The sequence below is a fragment of the Lampetra planeri genome, chromosome 41 (genome assembly GCF_965212315.1).
Source record: "Lampetra planeri chromosome 41, kcLamPlan1.2.h2, whole genome shotgun sequence".
Lineage (NCBI taxonomy): Eukaryota > Metazoa > Chordata > Hyperoartia > Petromyzontiformes > Petromyzontidae > Lampetra > Lampetra planeri.
This window is the reverse complement of record NC_136147.1, coordinates 7,787,047-7,809,552: the sequence shown is the minus strand read 5'-3', so window position 1 is coordinate 7,809,552 and position 22,506 is coordinate 7,787,047. Positions and strand designations below refer to the sequence as shown.

The 22,506-nt window shown below is 47.6% G+C and overlaps 2 protein-coding genes across 12 annotated transcripts in view; both read left to right on the top strand.

Annotated features, from left to right (window-relative positions):
* Positions 1-12,945, top strand: part of RAPGEF2 (Rap guanine nucleotide exchange factor 2) — a 213,960-nt gene extending 201,015 nt beyond the window's left edge. For 4 of the 11 annotated variants that reach the window (XM_078613487.1, XM_078613484.1, XM_078613494.1 and 1 more), the window contains 11 exons: positions 502-885; positions 1,322-1,533; positions 2,179-2,302; positions 5,157-5,180; positions 6,771-6,994; positions 7,514-7,726; positions 8,714-8,743; positions 9,953-10,081; positions 11,014-11,127; positions 11,732-11,900; positions 12,550-12,945. In XM_078613487.1, coding sequence (XP_078469613.1) covers positions 502-885; positions 1,322-1,533; positions 2,179-2,302; positions 5,157-5,180; positions 6,771-6,994; positions 7,514-7,726; positions 8,714-8,743; positions 9,953-10,081; positions 11,014-11,127; positions 11,732-11,900; positions 12,550-12,838 — 1,912 coding nt within the window. In that variant the 3' untranslated portion in view covers positions 12,839-12,945. The remainder of the gene's footprint in view (positions 1-501; positions 886-1,321; positions 1,534-2,178; positions 2,303-5,156; positions 5,181-6,770; positions 6,995-7,513; positions 7,727-8,713; positions 8,744-9,952; positions 10,082-11,013; positions 11,128-11,731; positions 11,901-12,549) is intronic. The other 7 variants (XM_078613489.1, XM_078613488.1, XM_078613485.1 and 4 more) reach the window with 6 other exon arrangements.
* Positions 12,946-14,004: 1,059 nt separating this feature from the next.
* Positions 14,005-22,212, top strand: LOC144732157 (uncharacterized). The gene is made up of 3 exons (XM_078613496.1): positions 14,005-14,713; positions 16,355-16,669; positions 17,091-22,212. Exons 1-3 carry the CDS (start codon positions 14,113-14,115, stop codon positions 17,114-17,116), a joined length of 942 nt encoding a protein of 313 aa, XP_078469622.1. The 5' UTR covers positions 14,005-14,112; the 3' UTR covers positions 17,117-22,212.
* Positions 22,213-22,506: the final 294 nt, after the last annotated feature.

The window sequence follows — 22,506 nt, the reverse complement described above, 5'->3', positions numbered from 1 at the left end:
ACTTTTACCCCGAGTATTGGCCACCACACCCGGCACGTTCTCCCCATCCCCCCTTTTCCTATCGTGCTCTTGTATTGTGTTTCACGCAGCTCCACAGCCCCACTTTCTCCCCACCCCCCCTCTCTCTCCCCCCTACCGCCGCTACCTATATAACCGCGTGTCACGGCAGCTCTCTCGCCTACTTCAGCGGTTTTCTTGCTGTGGTTGTCTCACCTGATGACGACTGCTTGTGTTGCGATCGAAACGTCGTGATCTATTATTTTTCTACCTACGTGAATTTCCTGAAAGAACCAAAGAGTATGGATTACTGCAGTCACGAAAGCTTCAAATCAAGATTGTATTGTGTTTGTTGTGCCCCTACTGGACATCTGTGACAAGCTTTATAGCTCATCGGATTACTCCAATATAAAAAAAAATTCTGATTCTATCTTCCCCCCCTCCCGTCCCCCCCCCCCCCGCATCGCCCCCCACCCACCTTTGCCCCCACCCGCGGCGGCGCAGGTACTACCTGAAGAACAACATGGAGACGGAGACGCTGTGCTCGGACGAGAACGCGCAGGAGCTGCTGCGCGAGGGCCAAGTGTCCCTTCTGCAGCTCAGCACGGTGGAGGTGGCGGCGCAGGTGTCGATGGGCGACTTCGAGCTGTTCCGCACCATCGAGCCCACCGAGTACGTGGACGACCTCTTCAAGCTGCGCTCCCGCACGGGCACGCGCGCCCTCAAGCTCTTCGAGGGCGCCCTCAACCAGGAGACGTTCTGGGTGGCGTCCGAGGTGCTCGCCGAGCCGGGCCAGATCAAGCGCGTCAAGGTGCTCAAGCACTTCATCAAGATCGCGCTGCACTGCCGCGAGTGCAAGAACTTCAACTCCATGTTCGCCATCATCAGGTGTGTGCGCGCTGGGATTTTTATGATTTTTATTATTATGATTATATACGTGTGTTTTTGTTCCCCAGACATGTTCGCTGACCCGAAGGGGTTCTGGGTCAGCGACACACATAAAAAATGTTCGCCTCACCGGGCGCACACCACCGCAGCCAGTAAATCTCTCGGGAACGGCCGTGGCCACGGGTCGCATGCATCTCAGGGTCCTCCGATTTTCCCTGCACACCATTTAGAAACACGCGTTTAGAGTATTTGGCTGCTATACATTTCCGTAATGATAAGCCATTTCATTGAGCTATCCGTTTGTGGCCGGGTCGCTTCTGAAAAAGAGCTATACAGCTCAGCGGCACCTTTACCGGATGAAATAAAAAAAACCGAAGTTTAACATTCCACGTGTTTGTGTGGGATCGACCGACGCGCTCGACTCCGCTCCTCACAGTGGCCTCAGCCACAGCTCGGTGGCCCGACTCAACGGGACGTGGGAGAAGCTTCCGACCAAGTACGAGAGCCTCTACCGCGAGCTGCAGGACCTGTTCGACCCGTCGCGAAACATGGCCAAGTACCGCAACGTGCTGAGCAGCCAGAGTCTGCAGCCACCCCTCATCCCGCTCTTCCCCGTTGTCAAGAAGGACCTCACCTTCCTGCACGAAGGTACCCGCCCGCTCGACCCAGCTCCGCGCGTCGACGCGAGTCCCAGCGCTGGGAGACGGTGCAGAGGCCAACGCTGCATTTTCACCATCGCCAGGAACCAGGCTCGGTTCACACCGGCACCTGCGACGAGCGCGGTTGGCTACGTACGGTACCGAGAAATTCAACGTACCGCGCGTACATATACCGCCTCGCACCAAGCGGGGCTACTCGCGCTCGTGCACTAGCCGGGGCGAGACAACGGAGGTCTCCCTGGTAGATCCCACCGCGACCGAGCAGGTCGCAGGTGCGGCTCGAGGGTCGGCAGGCGCCGTGCGCGACACGACCACCGTGCACTGTCGTGCAGCTGCCACATTCTGAAGCCTCGGTCTGAGTCCGAGAGAGACACGAAAATAAACAAAAACCAAGGCAGCTTTTTTCCCCCCTCGAAGCATTCAAGGGTACCGAATGCAAAATGTTTTTGGTTGCCGATGCGGCAAACAAGGCCACCACATCGGGTACCCATTGTAGGCCGAGTGAACAACCTCGTTGAACACCAGGCTCCAACCATGCACGCTGCATCGCTACCTCGCTGTCGCGCCGTCTAACACGAGGAGGTGCATGCGTCTATTTTTATATTTGAGATGATTTTTTTTTTATTTCCTTCAGGCAACGACTCGCGGGTGGACGGGATGGTGAACTTTGAGAAGCTGCGAATGATCGCCAAGGAGGTCCGCCAGGTGGTGAGAATGGCCTCCGTTGGAATGGACGCTGCGGCCATGTTCCGACACAGGTGAGGCGACGGGAGTGTTCACCCCTCTCATGAACAATAATGTTTGAACTTCCCGCTAAATTGTATGTGTGTCTGTTGAGGCTATACAGGGAGTCTTTTTTGTGTGTGTGTGTGTGCGTGCGCGTGTGTACAAGTGGGAAGTGGTAGTGTAGTGGTTATCGCGTGCTGCGCTATGAACCCCGGTTGACCCAAGTTCCATACCCGCTTATGGCCAACACCAGTGACGATTATTTGAACCGCTCCTGGACCTCCCCTAGGTCGACTCAGCCTCACATGAATACCTGGTGTGGTGTGTAACCATCGCCACCAGAGAGACAAAGGCGGTTGGGAGTGGTGATGGCCACCCACCCCCTCATCTGGCCTCCCGGCCTTCATAAGTGCTCGCTAACAGCACTTGCCCCAACAGCGTGTTAAGGCTATACGGGGGATCTTTGTTTTTGTGTACAATCGGTGAAGTAAAACCCAACGCAGCTAATGTGCGATTCGTTCAGAAGCATTGCTCGGCTCGTTAGTCGTGCATTTCTGTTGTGGACTCTCTCTATTCATGTCCCTTGTTCATGAACAAGGACTGATTGTGGTAGAAGCTTTGTGGCCATGCTGCATTGCTTTGGGCTACTGTGGAGACCTTGTGCATTCAATGAATATTATCTGCAAACATTTTTTTAGACTTGTGTATATATCGGCAAGGCCATTTGTGCAAGCATTATGCCCTCCCATGGCGTGTGCCTTAATCACACACACACACACATAAAACGCAGACATGTTCGTCGATTAATTGAAATATAAAAGAGGTAATTTAAATACAAGGAAGCCACTTGATGGTCCTGGAAGTTTCTCTCTCTCTCCACCTTCGGTAGCTCTGTTGAGTCGCTTTAGTTTGGCTGAATCTTGGTTGAACTTTTGTCAAATATTTCAGATTCTCGGCAGTAAACACAAAGAGGTGGGTACTAGGGGACTGGGTAACCGGGGGGGATGGGAAATTAACAACAATGGTTCAGCATCTTCTTGGTTCTTTCGGTAAAGTCACGTAGAAGGGAAGTAATAAAATAATACAAATAAAGCATAATAAAATAATTCTCACGACGTTTCGGCCACAACGCAAGCAGCCGTCTCGACAGACCTGGTTTCACCTGAGGGACGGCTGCTTGCGTTGTGGCCGAAACGTCGTGAGAATTATTTTATTATGTTTTATTTTTATTATTTTATTACTTCCCTTCTACGTGACTTTACCGAAAGAACAAAGAAGATGAATCCCTGCAGTCACGAAAGCTTTACATCGAAATGGTTCAGCAATGCAACAAACCACCCAGCACCTGGACACGAGCTGATTTTCGTCATTCCATCTCCACGCTGGATGCCCTCCCTTTTGGCCACGCTCCAATATTTACAGTAACCGATCCATCTTTATTTATACACCAAGGAGGTCCCTGATGTATTCGGATCGCCGCCTTCTGAGTACTCCGAGGTCAAGGTTCAATCCCTGGGGCGATCGGGCTTTTGCCAGTGCAGCTCCAAAGCTTTGGAACGCTTTTGCCCTTTGGTCATAAAACAATCAGAATCGTCAGCGGTATTTAAAATGGCCTTTAACTCCATAGTTCTAGCCACCTACCCTGCAGGTTCTGTTCATTTAAGTCCTGGCTTTCCATACACGGTGGCATTGGGATCTTACGGATGAAATGCGCCACTTTACAAATGTAAATAATTCTTATTTCCTTGGCTGCAAAGTCAGTCACTATTCTTGATCATTGTGCCATCATCTCTTCCGGCAATGTGCCCTGCCTCTGACAATTGTTAAGTAATTGCCCCAGTGCCCTGTTGCTATCTCCCTTCACCGTGTAAATATATATCGCTGTGCTTGCACAATTTGCTGCTGCTGTCGGGCCAATTAATTTAATTTAATTGGTGCCGGGTCTGTTTGTTTTTTGGATCAAAGACAATGTCCACTGCTTCACCGATTGAAACCCCCTAATTACCACTGCCAGTCATGCCCCCCTAGAGCCAGGCTGTGTCTCCATTGTGTTTGCCATGCATTTGTGTCATCGTGTTTGTGTCTTTTTGTGGTTGAGATGCCCCCAGTGTCTGGACTGCTCGGATAAATCATCATTTGTCACAACAATGTGGTTATGACAGTGAACCGTGGCACTATTGAAATACTACTACATTAGCAGGTTTAAGTCTAAATAATAATACTAATAATACAGATCAGAACATTATTTGCTTCTCTGACAATTGTTATTCAATTTGATTTACCCAATAAAATAAACACTCGAATACTCTACAACGATGTGACATTCTAGAGTTATAATTGTGTGCAGTGAGCTGTGTGGCACTGTGGTAAGACCACACGGCTCATGGTGAGCGGGTTAGCGTAACCACTATCGTTCCAGCAGGGTTGACGATACAAGTTCCACTTTGGGAGACTTCAACGGGGGTTGTTCTCTGGATTATCTGACCTCTGCCAGCACTGTCTAAGGGCCCTAAACAGAGCAGGAAGCACCCTCACATCCTTGTACATTTGAATAAATTGCTTCGGTCGTATTCATCCAACAGTAGCAGCTGTTTGCTGAATACGCAGAGAGGTGATTCGTAACGTGCGCCGAAGATGCACGTGCATTTTGCACCGTGATTTTGTCTGACGCAGTCTCTGTGCTGGGGTCTTCATGTGTCGTTCTTTCACTGTCACTTTCCCGTTTGTCTTCGCCCTCTGGCCCTGCCTCCGTCCTTCCCTCTTTTTACCTTCGCCGCATAAAAAAAAATACTTTTTCTGCTCCGTTTCCCAACACCTTACCTGCCCCAATTACTGTGCCTGCCCATCAATCAACCATCACCCCTCTCCCTCCCGTATAACACACAGGCGTAAAAGGTGGCGCAGCCTCGGGTAAGTCGGTGTCCTTTGTGCCAGCACACGTAGCGGAGCCCTGTTCACAAAGCGCCCTGTCTGTTGACATCGAGTCTTAACTCGCGATCCGTGTCGCCATCGATCCAGCGGGGAGAATACGCCACATGCGCGCACGATAGGTTGAATCGGGGCGCATCATTGGTTAAATTCCATGGCGACGATTGCCGTGCGTACGGACATCATTCTCACATGCAGTGCTGCGCTGCCTATGACTGTGTGGACCAGAGGTCCATTTGAAGGGATCTTCAGAGGTAGCTCTTCGATATCCACTTGTGTGGGACATTCTCAAACGTGAAGAGTTGCAATGCTCTGTGAGCGATGCCATGGTTATTTTGTCTCGTGACATGTGAAATGATACCGAGAGCATGATCGAGGAAAAATTTGGGGAATGCCACCTGAATGAATAAATAACTCTTAATCTGGACCCTCAGTGATGGGAACATTTCAAATGGAGAGTACCCATGTTGGCATAGATTCCTTGATTTTGTTATGCCCAGAGTTACTACCTTTGAGCCTTCTCTAGCTTTAGGGTGTCCCCTCCTCCAGGCCTTGCATTGACAGGCAGGATGGCTTTGTGGCACAAGGCTCCTTACCAGTCTCACTCGCACCAATGTAGGCATGCCTGCGATTTCACCTTATTCCAAGCACCGCCCATCTTCTGTCTTGGAAAATAAAACTCCACCCTTCCCCACTCCTTGTCTGTCGGCAATAAAGGATGGCCTTCACACATACACACTCGTATACATAAATTCACTCTGGCTTTGACCTAATGGGCACAGATTTGCTTTGACCTGGTTGTAATGGGTTTGCTGATTTTCAAAATTGGAACGTTGTCCTGGCGTGTAATTATTCTGCAAACGCATCTGCTGGCATGCATAGGTGTGGTTGAAATGCTTTGAGGTCATATATCAGCCCACGATATTGGCAAATGTTATCTCAATCCAGCGTCCGACTTGCCAAATCACGGCGAGCTCTAGGCAATGGGATATTAGCACTATCCCATGGATTTGTATTAAAGTGTTTTATGGCGTCCAGCCCATTACAACGACGTCCAATTTTTACCGCACTGCTAAATTCGAATCGCGCAACATGATTTGAGTTCGTCGGCTGCGATGCTGCGAATCCTTCTTCAAGTTAAAGGCCGAGCGTGCAGAAAGATTCGAGCGTTGGCAATGTTGACGTGGAAGCACTTGCAGCATCACCGATATGGCATTTGGGGCCACACAGCCTTTTCAATCGCTGCTTGGGCATTCACATCAGTGTGGCTGTGCGCTGCGGGCAGGAGGCAACACACACCCCCTGTAGAATACGAACGAGCGCTGTTCCATCGGCGAGGCTTGTACGTGCCTGCGTTGAACTTCTTTCGCACCGTACGTAGCCAACCGTACTAATCGGAGGTGCCGGGGAAGGACAACAAACTAAACACAAAAAGCAATTCTAAAGACATTTATTTCAATCGAGATTTTCAAAGTGCACGGGCTCCCACTGGCTTCCTGATATCAGAAGGGGAAGCTTGCTCGGACGTCGAACACCGCTGGAACAACATTCCTCCTCCTCCTCCTGCTGCAGGTCCATAAGCCAAGGGAGCTCCAACTCGGCCGTGTTCGACGCCATCCAGGCGTCGGGCCACCGCAAGCGCGCACGCCGCAGCTCGCTCGTCAACCCGCGCAAGCTGTACGAGGAGGCGCAGATGGGCCGCAGGGTGAAGCAGTACTTGGCGCAGGTGAACCGGGACGTGGACGAGGACAGCCTCATGACGCGCTCCGTGGCGCTGGAGCCGGCCAGTGCGCCCCGTGAGTACTCGGCGGACGCGCGTTTGCGTTGCCTTGCGGCCTTCGCTCCGTCTCGCTCTCCGGCCGTGCGTCTCTCCGTGTGTCGGTTTGCGCGAGTGTCTGTGTGCCTGTCTGCGAATGTTTGCGTGTGTGTTTGTATGCATGTTTGTGGCTCGCTGCATGTGTATATGTTTCTCTGTCTGTCTCTATCTTCTGGCCGCGTGTTTGTCCTTCGCTCCGTCTCGCTCTCCGGCCGTGCGTCTGTCCGTGTGCCTGTTTGCGCAACTCTCTGTGTAGGCCTCGGTCAATCCACTGCTGGATGAGGGGCCTCCCCCATGCTTGCTGGATGAGGGGCCTCCCCCATGCTTGCTCGCCAGCTCACGCAATCCCCAGTCGCAACGGTCCAACCTCCGTCGGCTTTGGGCGCGAGCCGATCCGCGGGACCTCCGTCGCAGAATTCCTCGCCCATAACATCAGAGCCCGTGCGTGCACCTCAACCGCTTCCTCTCTCTCTCTCTGCCCTCCCCCGCCGCGTCCCAGCAGCGGCGCCGCGCATCCCCGGCGAGCGCAAGACGGCCAAGTCGGCTGAGAGCTCCCCCGTGGTGACGCGGGCCCCCATCCTCAGGCAGGGGGCCTCCAGATGGCCTCATGGGACACCGGGCTCCACAGCGGTGGGGGCTGCCACCCCGGCCGCCCCCATGTCCCTGCAGCCGCCCCGTAAGCGCTTCCCCGCTAACGCTTTGCTTCCTCTTGGTAAGTGGCGCTTGCTGGTTTGGTTTTGTCTTTCTCATGCGGTCGCTCTGGCTGTTGTTGGATTGCTATGTGTGTCGGCTGTCTCCTGTTCATACATATTGTGTTGTCGCTTGGCTGATGTTGGATTGCCGTGCGTGTGTGTTGGCTGTCTTTGGTTGTATCATGCGGACGTCCCACTGCAATTAGGAGTCTGCATGTGTTTGCTGCATCACTCTGTTGTCGGAATGCTTTGTTTGCGTTCCCGTCCGTGACTTTTGTGCTCGTGTTGTCTTGTCGGTGCTTACTTTCTTTACTTGGCTTGCAGTGCGCTTTCATTTGCTTGCACGATGGTGACGTATCACACGCAAACGTTGCATTCATACAATTATTGTTATGCTCACTGGTACAACATTCACAAGGTTACGAGTATTCATTGTATCAAAGTATTGAATGGCGTCAATTGTATCCATGTATGCAAGTCGGAGTGACACCGTGTCCCTGCATGATTGAGCAATGTAGTATTGCTGACCGTCGGTAGCCCTGGGTGACTAACTCCACATTCCTATGGCAGGAACCAGTCTCCATAACATTATTAAAAAGGTTTCCATGGATACAACTGTGCTCAATCCGAGCCATTAATGCTTTGGTCTTGCATTGCCTTTGTGCTGTTTGCCTTTTGGCATTGTTCTCCGGTCTAACACTGGTGGTGAGACTAGGCCATGAAGAAGGCCGTCTCTGGTGTAGGCCAATCAGTTTCAAAGACAATGCGTTCTTATCAGAGCAGAGTTTCTTTGCATGTTTTACCGCAAGTACGAGTGGTTAATACGAACTTGATTCCTTGCATGAGGTGTCTATTTGGTGTTTGCCAGAATTGTTAAAGCCTTTTCTTTTTTCATCATCTTTATTATCAGCAAGAAGGATCCCATAGATATCAATAACTCTAGATATTAACAATAATAAGCAAAGCCATCCGCACGCGCTTATTTAACAGCATTTTTATTCGCGTAGGAATTGAAAATGTGAAAGCTGTTCGCCAAGGTAATTGTGCATTTTATTTAACACTATGGTGGTCTTGGTATTCCAATCGTTGCAAAGTGGAACTTTCTTTTATTAGGGTATTTGATTGAGGTGACCAGTGGTGACCAATTGCTAATGCAATTATGGGATTTCCATTATAGGAGCCATTGATTTCCGTGATCATTGATCGCTCTGACCTTTTGCTTTGTCCCAAATGTCAAAGAAAACGCTGCTTGACTAATCGCACCCCAATTGCTCCTACGCTGTTTTGATTATTTCAAAGCTAAACAAACAAATTACATATTCAATCAAGCACTGCGGACGTACAGAGCACACCATCGCTCAAGTCGATTTAATGCTTATAATGCTCGTATCCCAATCGGGCCTTACCAGGGTTGAGGGCTCGCGCTCTCGATCTGGGCGATTCTGCCATTGCGTGAAGGTTGGCACACCTTGACCTGCCTATCCAGAGGTCACCGGTTTGAGTCTATCTCTCGGCGCACCAGTTGGAGCAATGGTGCACGTTTAATTTCCATAAATCACCTCCCCCCCCACCCCAAACCTTGTCACCGCAGGAATAAATTCGTACCCAACGATTAGTCCAGTGGCAGGTCGCGTGTGTGGTGGGGTAAAGTGTGGGCACTCCCATCTCTTCCGAGACATCTGGCCAGCCAGAGAGAGAGAGAGGAGAGCGGAGGGGCTCCCTCGGGCTCCCTCTGGTGGAGGCTCTTCCGCCAGCAGTGGCGTTAGCAAGCAATGGCAGGGCTGCACCTTTACCTTTTAAACTAAACTATAAACTGTTTTTATTTTACCAGTTAAGGCCCACTGAGCTATATAGCTCTTTTTCAGATGCGACCTGGCTATCACAAATGACAGCTCAACCATGTGGCTTATTACGTGGAAATTTATGGCCGCCAAATACTCTAAACGACCCGAAGAAAAAACCACGCGTCCACGGGGAGATACATTCAAACTCCAAATATACAGGCATCATCTGGGTCGGGATCGAACCCACGACCTCCTGTATACCAGGCGAGGAAGTTAACATCTCGCCACCGTGGGTGCCTGTTTTACCATTAAAGCTGCCTAAGGAAATCGAATGACCGTGCGTCAGAACCTGGCATCGTCATCTTGCGGGGAATTTTCAACACTGGACACGGCAGCGGGGTTACGGCGGAAGTGAATTATTGTGAACAAGCCTGGACGGTGTTTGTCAACCCTCCTCCACAGGAGCCACTTCACCGAACTCGTACCGCAAGCTTCTTGCCCTCTCGGAGAGCCACGCGGACAAGAAGAGCAGATCAGGTGACGAGTCGGTCCCGACACCCCCCGCGTCTCCTCGGACTTCTCCACGACGAGGTGAGGTCCCGACCCTTGCATTCCCGTACGTTGGCGGAAATGTTAGCAATCTTGATTTTTTTTGCCCACTTCAGCAATTGTTTCTTGCTGTGGTTTTCCCAACTGATGACGGGCGCTTGTGTTGCGCCTGAAACGTCGTGATTTAATTAATTTTATTTTATACCTACGTGACTTTACCGAAAGAACCAAAGAGTATGGAAATGTTAGCGTTGGGTTTTTCGTTTAGTTGTAAAGTGAGCCAGCCGTCTTGAAAGTGTGGTTTACGGGTTGGCCCACCGTTTTTAACAGTTCTTCTCTCGAGCTTTCGCCACGCACTACTGCGCGCATCCCAAAAAGTCGGCAGCCGAAAATAAAGACACCCGGTACTCGCTGGATGGGATCGTGGGTGGCGATTGACGTGGCAATAAACAAACACTAAACTCAACGTTTTTTTTATTTTGCCAGGTAATGGCTGCTGAGCTATGTAATTTTTTTTCAGAAGCAACCTGGCCGCAAATGCCTGGTCAACGAAGTGGTTTATGGCGTGGATTTTTCTCCGGGTCCTCCGGTTTTTCCCTCCACGTTTAGAAAACACGCGTGTAGATTATTTGAATGCTATGAATTTCCACGTGATAAGCTACTTCGTTGAGCTATCATTTGTGGCCAGGTTGCTTCTGAAAAATTTCTATGTAGCTCAGTGGGCCTTACCTGGTAAAATCTAAAATAGTTTAGTTTATAGTAAAAAAAAAAGAGCACTCAAATAGAAACTTTTTCAAAACTGTTGCTTTTCCGTTATGCGATACGAAATGAAAGGAACTGCAAGCTTCTTCAGGAGTTGAACGCATGGTATGACAGCTCGCTTCGAAACAACTGTGGAGACGTACTTGTTAAATCACCGTGCAGCTATGTTTGAGAAAAAAAAACACAACACGAGCGCGTTGCTGTTCCCGCAGGCTCTCAGATGAAGCGCAAAAACTCTCAGCGATCTAATTCGGGAGGGTCAACTGCGTCCTCGGCCGTGGAAAATGCCAACAAGAACAACAACACTCCCAGGACGTACGGCATTGGTACGTTCAGGTTTTCAGCTACTGCAGCAAAAAAAATATGAACAAAAAGTCCGCCCATGTTTAAGTGAATACGTCACATTTATGTCGCACCTTTTGGTGGCAAATTAACTTTCATTAACGTGCAACGTGCTCGTTGACGCTATGTTCAACTGATAAAGCAAAGCGTGCTTAGCGCCTGTCACACACTCGAAGCGCCGATGGTGCAAACGTAATTAAATCACTTCCTGTGCTCTGTGGATTCTTACATTGCAGGATCAGGTTTTTGTTATTGTTGTTAAATCGCGTAAATATATAAATGTGTCGTTATACCTGCCACCACCCGGCACAACCAATTATAAAGGTTTGTCACGTAAACAGAACATGCCAATTCGTTACTAGTACAGCACACCGGTGTGTTGGAGAGCCAAGCCACAACATTTACAATCTGAGTACGACGTTTCGCCAGTAATTACAACCAGCTTCATCAGACGACAGCCAGATTTGTGCAGAAGTCCACCTGTTTAATTCCCTAGATAGAGGCGTAGATGTATTCTTCATTGGGACAACTTGTTTTGATAATAATAATCATCAATGTATTATTGTGACGATGATTTGTGACCGGCAGGGTTCACGCTGACGTCTCTCACGGACGTGCGCGCCACGTGTGAGCCTGGGTCGGACGAGCGGGAGGCAGTGGAAGGCCCAGCGAGCGGAGGGCAGCGCGAGACCTCCCCCCACGGCCCCGGGGATGAGGTCGGCACCGAGCAAACCCCCCCTGGCGTCCCCCCCACAAGGTGAGGAGGAGGAGACCGGCGCGTTTGTTTGATAACTTGTGGTGTAAATTTCGATTTGAAGCTTTCGTGACTGCAGGGATTCATCTTCTTGGTTCTTTCGGTAAAGTCACGTAGAAGGGAAATAATAAAATAATAACCTCACCTGAGGACGGCTGCTTGCGTTGTAGCCGAAACGTCGTGAGAATTATTTTATTATGTTTTATTTTTATTATTTTATTATTTCCCTTCTACGTGACTTTACCGAAAGAACCAAGAAGATGAACTTGCGGTGTGTTGGGTTTTGGGTTTTATTATTATTAATATATTTGGATATTTGGAGTTTGCGTGTTTTCTCTCGCCGTGGTCGCGTGGTTTTTCCCTCCACATTTAGAATCAACATGCACTTCATATTATTTGGCTGTGACAAATGTACACGTGATAAGCCACTTGGCTGAGCTGTCATTCGTGGCCATGTCGCTTCTGAACAAAAAGCTCATAGCTCAGTGGGCCTTACCTGGTCAAATAAAAATATCGACGTATCACAACCCGTAGATTTTTCTCACGCGGCTGTAAAAAAAACACCCCGGGGCCGGCGTCTTTCCTTCCCGTGCCAATCGCTGAAAACCTTCTTCACGTCCACGCGGGATTCCCGCCCCCCCTCCCCCGACAGCGACGACCCCGGAGCTCAGGACCACACGGAGGCTCTACTGCACGCCTCCGACCCGGGCTCCAAAGCGGACGCAGCCGCCGCCGCCATGGACGACGACGCCGAGCGGGGCGGGCGGTCCCTGCTGCTGCCCCCCTACAGCCGCAACTCGCTCGAGACGTCGGACAGCGGGCGGGACAGCTGGACATCGTGCTCCAGCGGCTCGCACGACAACTTCCAGGCGAGTGTGTGTGCGCGCGCCACCACTCCGGTGTTCCCGGGTTCGATTCCCGCTCACGGTCAACACCGGTGACGATTATCTGAACCGGTCCTGGGCCTAGCCTAGGTCGACTTGGCCTCGAATTAGTACCTGGTGCGATGTGTAAACATCGCCACTGGGGAGACAAAGGCGGTCGGGTGTGCTGCTGGCCACCCACCCCCTCGTGTGCCGTGCCGGCCTTCGTAGGTGCTCGTGAACAGCACTTGCCCGAACAGTCTGTTAAGGCTACACGGGGCATCTTTGTCTTTGCTGAACAAAAATAAGAATAGGCTTTACCCTTTCTGGCAATAAAACAGGTGTTAAGATGTTAATTTTGATAATGGCAAAAAGTTCCCATGATGTAGCTGCTCACCCCAAGCTATCAAATGCCCTGATAGTGGCATTGTCCTTGTGCTGTTCATCTTTTGGGCGTTCTCTGGTCTGACACTGGTGAGACTGGGCCCTAGAGAAAGCTGTCTCTGGTGTAGGCCAATCAGTTAAAACAACAATGCATGTGTAACAAAAAAAATTGTTCCTGGGTAGTAAGTGTTATTTCCTAATTGCTTATGCCTCAAAAGTACAGAAGATGGCTATTATTCCCCACACACTTTGCTTTTGTGACCAGGACAGTGATATTTTGAAATGTACATATTTTCAGTGAAAAAACGGTCAAATTTGTGTCTTTCGTTCACATAAAGTCCAGATCACAACAGCAAAGTTTTTGGTGAATAATAGCCATTTTCTCTACTTTTTAGGCATAAGCAATAAAAAAGATAACACGTACTACCCATGAACAAAAATTCTGTTAAAAGAGTGAATTATCAGAGCATGTTTATTTGCATGTTTTGCCACAACTATCTGTGGTTAATGCAGACTTGATGCCTTGAAATAGGTTTCTATTTGGTGTTTGAACATCTTAACACCCGTTTTATTGCCAGAAAGGCTGAAGCCTATTATAATTTTCATCATTTTGATGCTGAAAAAAGCTCCCATAGAGTGTATATGTGTGTATGTTGAACTTCTTTCATACCGTACGTAGCCAAGCGTGCTAACCGGAGGTGTGGGCGAAGGGCAACAAACTAACACACAAAAAGCAGTTCTAAAGAAACTATTTGTCGGTGTAGATTTCAAAGTGCTATAGCTCCAGTGGTTTCCTAATATCGGAAGGAAGAGCGTTCCTGACGGCCGCAGAAGTGCATCTGTAAGCGCACGATGCGGTGACCACCGTCTTTGTAAGAGATGACGGCAAAGGGAGGGGGACCTCTTCCGAGATGACGTCCACTACGGGCGTTCGGGCGAATCGTCTCCCCAAAACCCCGTGACGCGCGATGTGCAACGCACGACACGTGACGCGCGACGCACAACGCACGAGACAAACTTTCCCCTCCCCCCGCCACCGGGATCTCTCGCGCACGATGCAGGCGCTGACGAGCAGCCGCTCTTACTGGAGCGGCTCGGGCGGGCTGAGCACGGGCGACCTGGCCGCCGAGCTGGAGCAGTGCTGGGTCCTGCTGGGCGCCGGCCGCCTGGCGGCGAACGCGAGCAAGCGCGCCGCCGCCGTCGGAGACGGCCCCGTCGTCGTCGACGACGACGGCGGCGTCGTCGTCCGTGGCGCGGTCCGCAGCTCCCCGTCGCTCCTTTCGTCGCTGTCGCCGTCCCGCGAGAGCTGGGCGTCGTCGACGGGCTCGCTGTCTCCGGAGGAGAACGAGGGCGACACGGGCACGATAAAGCGGCGCAACGGCAAGGACTGCCTCCCCGACGCGGCGGGGCGGCGGGACGAGAAGCCGGTGCCGCCCACCGGTGGCGCCGCGCCCGTCGCAGACGCGGCTCGCGCCGGAGGAGACGGGAGGGAGGATTCGGCGGAGAAGACGCGGGATGCCGAATTGGTGGTGGCCGCTGCGGAGCCGGCCGGAGAAGGAGGTTTAGTAGGTAAGGTGTCGTCGTTGTTGGTTGTTGTCGTTGTTTTGACGTGGATGTGTCGCACTGTAGATAGAGTGCTTGATGTACGGTCAGAATGTGGAAGAGTAAAATACCGCCGGTTTTCTTGGTCTATCATCCCCCAGGGTGGATGAAATGCAGCGCCATTTCGAATCGGTCGTGGTCATCCCATGACAACACCAAACTTTTTGTAGGATTGTAGATTGTCACCGCTATTTTAAATCCAGGTCTCTCTGACGAAAGAGGCTTGTCTCATTTTTCATATTCTCATTGTCTCCTCCACATGCTTTACGTCCACTGATTCTCTTGATTTTCACGTAAGCTTTGTTTCCAACGCAAGTTGAACTCTCAATCGCGTTCATATCGGAACCTTGTTTGGCTTTGTCATGGAGCAGGGCAACATCACATAATGGTGGGGAATTGTTTCAGAAGATGGTTCCACAGAATAAGTAGTCACATCGGTATCTTTATCCAGTGCAGGATATCACCACTTAAGCTCTGTAAACAGCCATTCCCCGAATGTCAAAAAAAATATATTTTTAATGTTAAGCCACGTTTAAGTGAAAGTTTGAATCTCCATTATATTGTGCACGGTTATTGGTGACTGGGGTGAGATCATCTACAGGCAACACTTGAGCCCAGATTCAAACCCAGGATCGGAGCAGAGTTGGCTAATTGCTCTGATGTGGGCATTGTAGCTCACTGCGATATCGGTCTCATTCATTGTATGAGGCCGAAGGCTCCGTTTTATTAAAAGTAATCGTTTTGCTTTGAATATTACCCTGGCTACAATTGCATTGGACATTAATAATACAAATGCCTTGGCCTCACGCCGACTGAATATGTAATCACTCTGTTAATAGGTAAACAATTATTTGGCAACCCATTATAATTTACCGTCAGACACAAAAAACCATTAATTACATTGAATGCACTCATGCATGCAATAAACAGCTCCCAGCATTAAACAGAGTGGTGAACAAGAGATCTAACACACACCCACATTGTCATGTGTTGAATTAATTAACACAATGTTGGCATTCAAAATCCATCTATAAATAAAGCATGTGACCCATGTAACAACAGTTGCCCTGAAAGGTTCATGCATAATCCATCAATTGTTTAAACAGCTAATCGTTAATTTAGATTTTAAAACAATTCGAGATATTTGTGAATAACGCTGTGGCCGTGAAAGGAAGAATATATAATGTCCGACGTTTCAGGCAATAGCTCTTCTTCAGAGCACATACATCCAATGATGTGCTATGAAGAAAAATAATACCTCAAACGTTGCCTCGTGTATTTTTCTTTTTTAAGGCCCATAGTGTTACAGACGGATGTGTTGTTGAGGTTTATTTTATTTTGTATTATTATTAATGCCACTCATGCACCACTGCCAATGCAGCAGCAGCAGCAGCATCACTAATTTAATTAATTTATATGTCCGTGGTTTGCATTTTCTTGTTTTCTCGGCTTGCACATATTTTGCGTGCCGATATCGTTCGTTTTTTTTTTTACCGCGCCATCTCACGTTTTTTTGTTTTTTTTGTAGAATCGCATTAATTTATTTTGTTTGTTTTTGTTTCTCCCATCTCGCCCACCTCGCGCTTCGGTGTCTCCGCAACGCCCCAGTGTACTGCGTGACGCGAAAAACCGTGCCCTCCGGCGCGGGGAGCGGCGCAGGAGATCCCCCGCATGCCCTGGCCCCCCCGGAAGAGAGCTCCGCTCATTCCGGCTCGTGCCCCGCGCACCTCCACCCCCCGCTGCATGCGACCGCCTGCGATAGTGGCCCCGAAGTGCAGCAGCAGCAGCAGCAGCAGCGGCCGTGTTCCGCCACGCCGGCGATCCGCCCGACGTGGAATGTGCCCCATGTGCTCGGCAGTCAGGCAGTGCATGGACAGGGCTTGCTCAGTTCACCGGTTAAGCAGCAGCAGCAGTATGAGGACGGTAAGCAAGAGTTTTGTGAGCAACAATTGGGATGCACCGCGTAGGTTTTAGCGGTTGTTCCTGTCGCAGCTCTTTGGTTTTCGTGGTCGGCACCGCGTGTTTGTTCGGCACGACGTCCGACGTTTCCCGGCGACGTGTGCTGCACCCTGGATCGACAAAAGGAAATGCGTTTTTAAGCCCGTTTCTTACCCTAAATAAAAATGAATATCAATTGCATGCAAGGTTAGGTGAAATCAAAATAAGCTGTGCACTGTACCGAGCGAATGCTCGTTTTTTTTACAGATGCATTTGCAAGCTGTAGACATTTGTCAAAGCATGTGACTGCACGGTAAAGCAAATTTAAACGAACAGCTTCATTGAAATTTACATCGCATTGACGTGCTCCGTTTTTGACGTTTTCTTTGTTCTTCCTTTATTGCAGAGAAAGACCAAGTATCGACCGTGTAGGCGAGAGACGTTTGCGGGATGGGAGCATTTGGAGGACAGTGGCACACGCGTGCACACGCACGTGAATAAGCGAATACCCCCTCTCTCTCGAAACTATGACCCCACGGAACACAACGTTGGGCCTGCAATTGTGTTTACGAGCCGAACGGGTGGACGCGATGATCTCTCGCGTTCGGCTTTGGTGGAAAGAAGAAGTCCACCCGCTTGACCAGCCGAAATTCACGCCCGCCTACGGCTCGTGACGGCATATGGAAGTGATGTTGCCGAGTGAAACAAGGAGTTGCGGGGGGGGGGGGGGAAGGAGGCTCCCCGAGAGATCGAAGTTTCTGGACAAAGCCTGCTCAAGGAGTTTTTTTTTTTCCGGTCGGGGGTGGAAAGTTCCGGCCTGTTGTCCGAGGCTGGTACCACGTAAAGCAACATCCGGGACGATGACGGCATGATTGTGGTGGTACAAAAAATAAAAAAACGTTGCAAACGAGTATTTTGCTTTATTTAATGTCCAACCTAAGCAAGGTGGTGCAACCTTTGGGGGGAGCTGGCGAAGGGTTTTGAAGAGACGAATGGATAAAGGTCAAAAAAAGGGGCTGGTCTGTGAAAATAATCCATCTTGTCATCTGCACTGCACTTTGTATGGCCTGGTTGGCTCCATAAAGGCCATATTTTACAGCTATTCTTGCGATTTACTGGATAGTCCTAGTTTTTCTATTAATTTATGCTTGTGACTCGTGTAACGTATTAATGTTGAGTTGCTTGAAAGCAAATTGAGTTTACGTATCAAAGTTCTGCAGGGTATGAAGGACGTGTTAGAGTCTTTGTAAAACGAAATTTGACATAGTGTTTATTTGTTATATACTCTTAAGTTTCTATTTTTTCCCAACACCCTAGAGAAGAAAGGTCAGTGAAGCTAAGAATCTGGATTCTGATTGATTGAGCCAAACAACGAGAAGCATTTCAGCGATGTGGCAGTTATTGTTCAAATGCAATATTTGAACTGTGATATGGGCTGACATTTTTAAATACACCTGCAATCAATGAGTAATTGTGGTGGCATGTTCTTCGTGTGCTCTGAATGTGAACGATGAATAATTCAATTTTAGAGCAATGAAAACCCCGTGTGTTATAAGCGAATGACGAATCTGGGCTACAAGCCACTGGACCGTTACAGAGTAATAGTTTGCCTTTGGTAAACATGAAATATTAAGAGACAAATCCAAACTTGAGTTCCTGTATTCTCATTTAATCCCCAGTCGTGCTGCAGCACGATCCAATTTGGATTTACATGAGCGTCGAAATCCACTGAATCTCAAGACGCCGTACGGAAAGTTCGGAAGCAGTGGGCGTATTTGTTTAACAGAGAGAAGGGGAGGCAGTCAGTCGTAGAGAGGAGGAAAGTCCTGAGGTTTGACTGGAGCAGGGGCAGTGAGTCTACTGCGCAGTTGAAGGGGGGAGGAAGAAAGTTCCAGACTGTGGGGTCCAGCAGAGGAGAATTAGTGACCTCCAACCCGGTGAAGGCCGGCTGGGTGGGCTTTGATAGAAAGGCCTCAGCTGCTGGAGCAGAGAGGGTGCGTGGGGGGGGGGAGCCGAGGGAGATGAGAGGGGAGAAGCGGGTAGGAGCAAGTCCATGGAGAATCTTGAAGATGGTGAGCACCATCTTGACGTGACTTTAATAATACTGCCAATACCAAGCGCAGAGATAAATGTCTCGCAATATTTTTTGCGCTGAAATGACGACATTGTCACGACAAGGCAAACCGTTTTATTTGTTTAGACATTAACTGCAATACGCCTCTGATAATATATTCACCCTTGAACGCACAAGGCTATGAAAGAGGAATCTTTAAGAAAGAATTGCATATAAATTACAACAGTTCACATCCACGATATGGTCCGCGTAACGTTCAAAGAGAATGCGTGAAACTGTGGTGGACATAAACGCTGTCCGACTTTTTTGCCACACGGCATGCACTGCCCATGTAAGAGCCCCATTCTTTCAGAAACAAACCGGAATGTTTACTTTTTTACTCATTGATCTGGAAACGCAGAAAAGGTGGTTCAGTCTTGCTTGAGTTTAATATGAATCTACTGTATTATTATTATTATTATCTGGTAAATGTATCATTCACGGATAATTAGTGATTGGTTATTTATCATTATAAGCAGTGCAATTGACCACACATAGTGTTTTATTATGATTTTGTATACTTTTTTTCGTGCTATAAACTAACTTTGAAGGAGAAATGCTGCAATTTTTTGCCAAGGAAATGCTAAGAATCCAGGTTCGTAGTTTTATTACCCACAGTGAGCTTCACCGTTCACTCGTTTACGGGCATCTGTACGTTTAAACTTGTGAAAACTATTGTTTGTTGATTTTTACGTGTGTGTGTGTGCGCGCGTGTTTGTGTATACGCCCGCGTGTCTGTGTGCACCCAACATGCGGCAAGACGGGAAAACAGTGTTACTACGTCCGTGACATTTTGTAAGCTAGTAGAGAAATGTGCAAGGCTTGGTGGGTAATCCTGGAGGTGGCTGTGCACGTAGCGAGGCTGTGCATCGGGGTGTCCCTCCACCAGAAATTGATTAAATATTTATGATATCGCAGACTGACTGCTAACACTGGTTATATTATCCTGTACAGAACAGTACTATACATACTGGAAGATTAAAAAAAAAAGTTTGAATTTGATACCTCTTAGCATGCACTCAAATATGACATTCCTGAAAAGTCTGACAGTTGTTTCTTTTTTAAAGTTATAAATTAATTTGTTCTATATTTAAAAGAACGACGAAAGAATTTGAGCCGGTCATTATATATATATCTCTCTATATGTATATTTGACCGGAAACATTATTCTGATTCTGAGTGCACAGTTCTAACAGTGGGTTTTATTGTGCGATTGATTATTGCTCCTTTGCTGCATGTGCATAAAATGTGAGTTGAATATATTTTGCAATTTTTTTTTTACAAAGGTGAGGTGTCGGGGGGGGGGGGGAGGTAAAATTCAATATTTTTAAACAGTTGTGTAGCCTGCACTAGCGCAGCTTGCTAAATGTTACAGTAAATATCCAATGTATGCATTGTTGTGAAAGAAAATTTGGTTACAAAAAAAGTTACATTTAACGTGTCATTCAAAAACACTTTAAAAGAAGTACAAGAACCGTTTCCATATGAATGAGTTTAGGTTGTTTGGCACAAATTGTCTTTGTTTAAGAAGAAATCGCAAGATCATTCACGCCGTTGCCTTAATTTCAAGTTCCAAATATATCTCTCTTACGTGGAATTACTTAAACATTGGTCTAAGCTTCGGGGAAATTGAAACTTAAATCAGAGTTGAGAACAAGTAGGCTGAGCCAGTTGTGATAGGCCTCGCATAATCATTATTTCATGTTGTACTTGGGTTGGTGGACCACGTAACTATGGGTGTACAGGACAAATCATATTAAGTGCATGCGCTGATAAAGAGAAAACAGCCTCGAGACGACGCGTTAATGCAACGTGCTCATGATAAGTGCTCGTGCCACCATCGCTGAACTATTATTGTGTGGTTATTTTGACCCATTAAAACGCTCCATTACTTAAATGAAATAAAAATGTTAAAGATTAAATCAAAAAAAAATTACAATAACATAATCTTGAAGTTTGTTATTTTTTTTCATTTATTTACTCTTGAAGGGGCACTTAAGGTTGGATGTTAAGCAAGCTAGAGATTGAAAGGGAGTAATTGCAACTCCAGTGGTGCATATTTGTAGAATGTGAAATACGGTAGTGCTGTTGTGTTGTTAATAGGGATAACTAATGTTGCATTGAATTGAAACACTTGTATACAAGTGTATTTGGTTACAATTATTCCCAGCAGGACTGTATTTGCAACAGTAATGAGGTTTAATTCTGGCAAATCACACCTCTGAAAAAATTAACCCGTAAAAACAAAGTTTTTCACTATAAAGCGTGTTCAATGGGCCACAACCCAGCCCACATTGGTCTTTGAAACGGGCGGCTAGAGTCCTCTCGTCCTCTGGCTTGAGATGGCTGCCACCTATGGGTCAGATGATTGCCTGCCACCATTAAGAAATTGGTAATTAAATATTTAAAAAAAATTCCTAAAAAGTGGAACATTTTGGAAAAATCTTTTTCACTAAAATACATTGTCACGCACAACGAGTCTGTGTGCAAAATGTCAGCTCGATTGGATCACGGGAAGTGGGTTAAAAAACGACCGAAAGATTTGCACGGTCGTAAGCGCGCAAGCAAGCAAGCAAGTGAACTTAATATAAAGGATTTAAAAATTGCCTGATGAAGCTGGTTGTAAGCACCAGCGAAACGTCGTACTCAAATTGTAAATGTTGTGGGCTTACTTTCCAACACACCGCTGTGCTGAAGTAGTAACTGATTGGCACGTTTTGTTAACGTGACAAACGCGATCTAACCCAAAATAACCTTAATTATGAGTAATGAGAGGGGCATTGTTATTGATGGGATTGTTCTCAAATCAATTAAATAAGTGAAAAAAATTTTTGTTCCCATTGTTTAGACGCTGTGTTTGATTGGTTTGAAAATGGCACGCGCTCACTAATACATTATTCATGTCATTGGCTCTGTGCATTCTATAATCAAGTAAAACAAGGTCGCCTTGCGAAATGATGAAAACGTTTATGAATGTCATAAATTCCTGTTTAGAAAAAAAAATCTGTAATTACGAAGACACAAATGTGATTTTTCTTTGTTAAGTTTTTACTTAAATAGTACATATATGTTTTAATTTAATGAGAAAAAAATATGAAATGCTGCAATAATTTAAGTAATTGTATGTAAATACATCAGGTCCATTAATTTTCCACATTTTTAAAATGTGTCCTATTACTGTCCTTGTGTCCTGCTTTATGTCATGCAGTGAAGGAGTTTCTGTGATTTAATAAATTGACTTGCAAATAACTATTTTGGAAGGAAAGACTAAGTTAAGAAGCAAACGTTTTTATAACATTATTCTTTAATTTAAATTGTGTTATCATTTGAATGTACAAAGTAAACATATAAGTTGTCAATTTTATTAACATGTAATTATATTTTTCCGTTGATTAAATCCGCATTGTAAAAGATGGCCAGGGCTTTGTTTTGTTGGTGATCTTTCAGCAGATTCGATGGATATTCAGTGAACACTTGTAACACTTGTAATACTCAGACGCAGGAGGCACCGTGGTGGCGAGATGTTATCTCCCTTGCCCTGTATGCAGAAGGTCCTGGTTTCGATCCTGGACCCTGAAGATGCCTGTTGTATATTTGGAGATCGTGTATTCTCTCTCCTTGTGTTGGTCGCATGGGGTTCCCTCTGTGTTCCTACAAATTTTGCCCTCCACATTTAGAAACATGCGTTTAGAATATTCGGCTGCTCCTA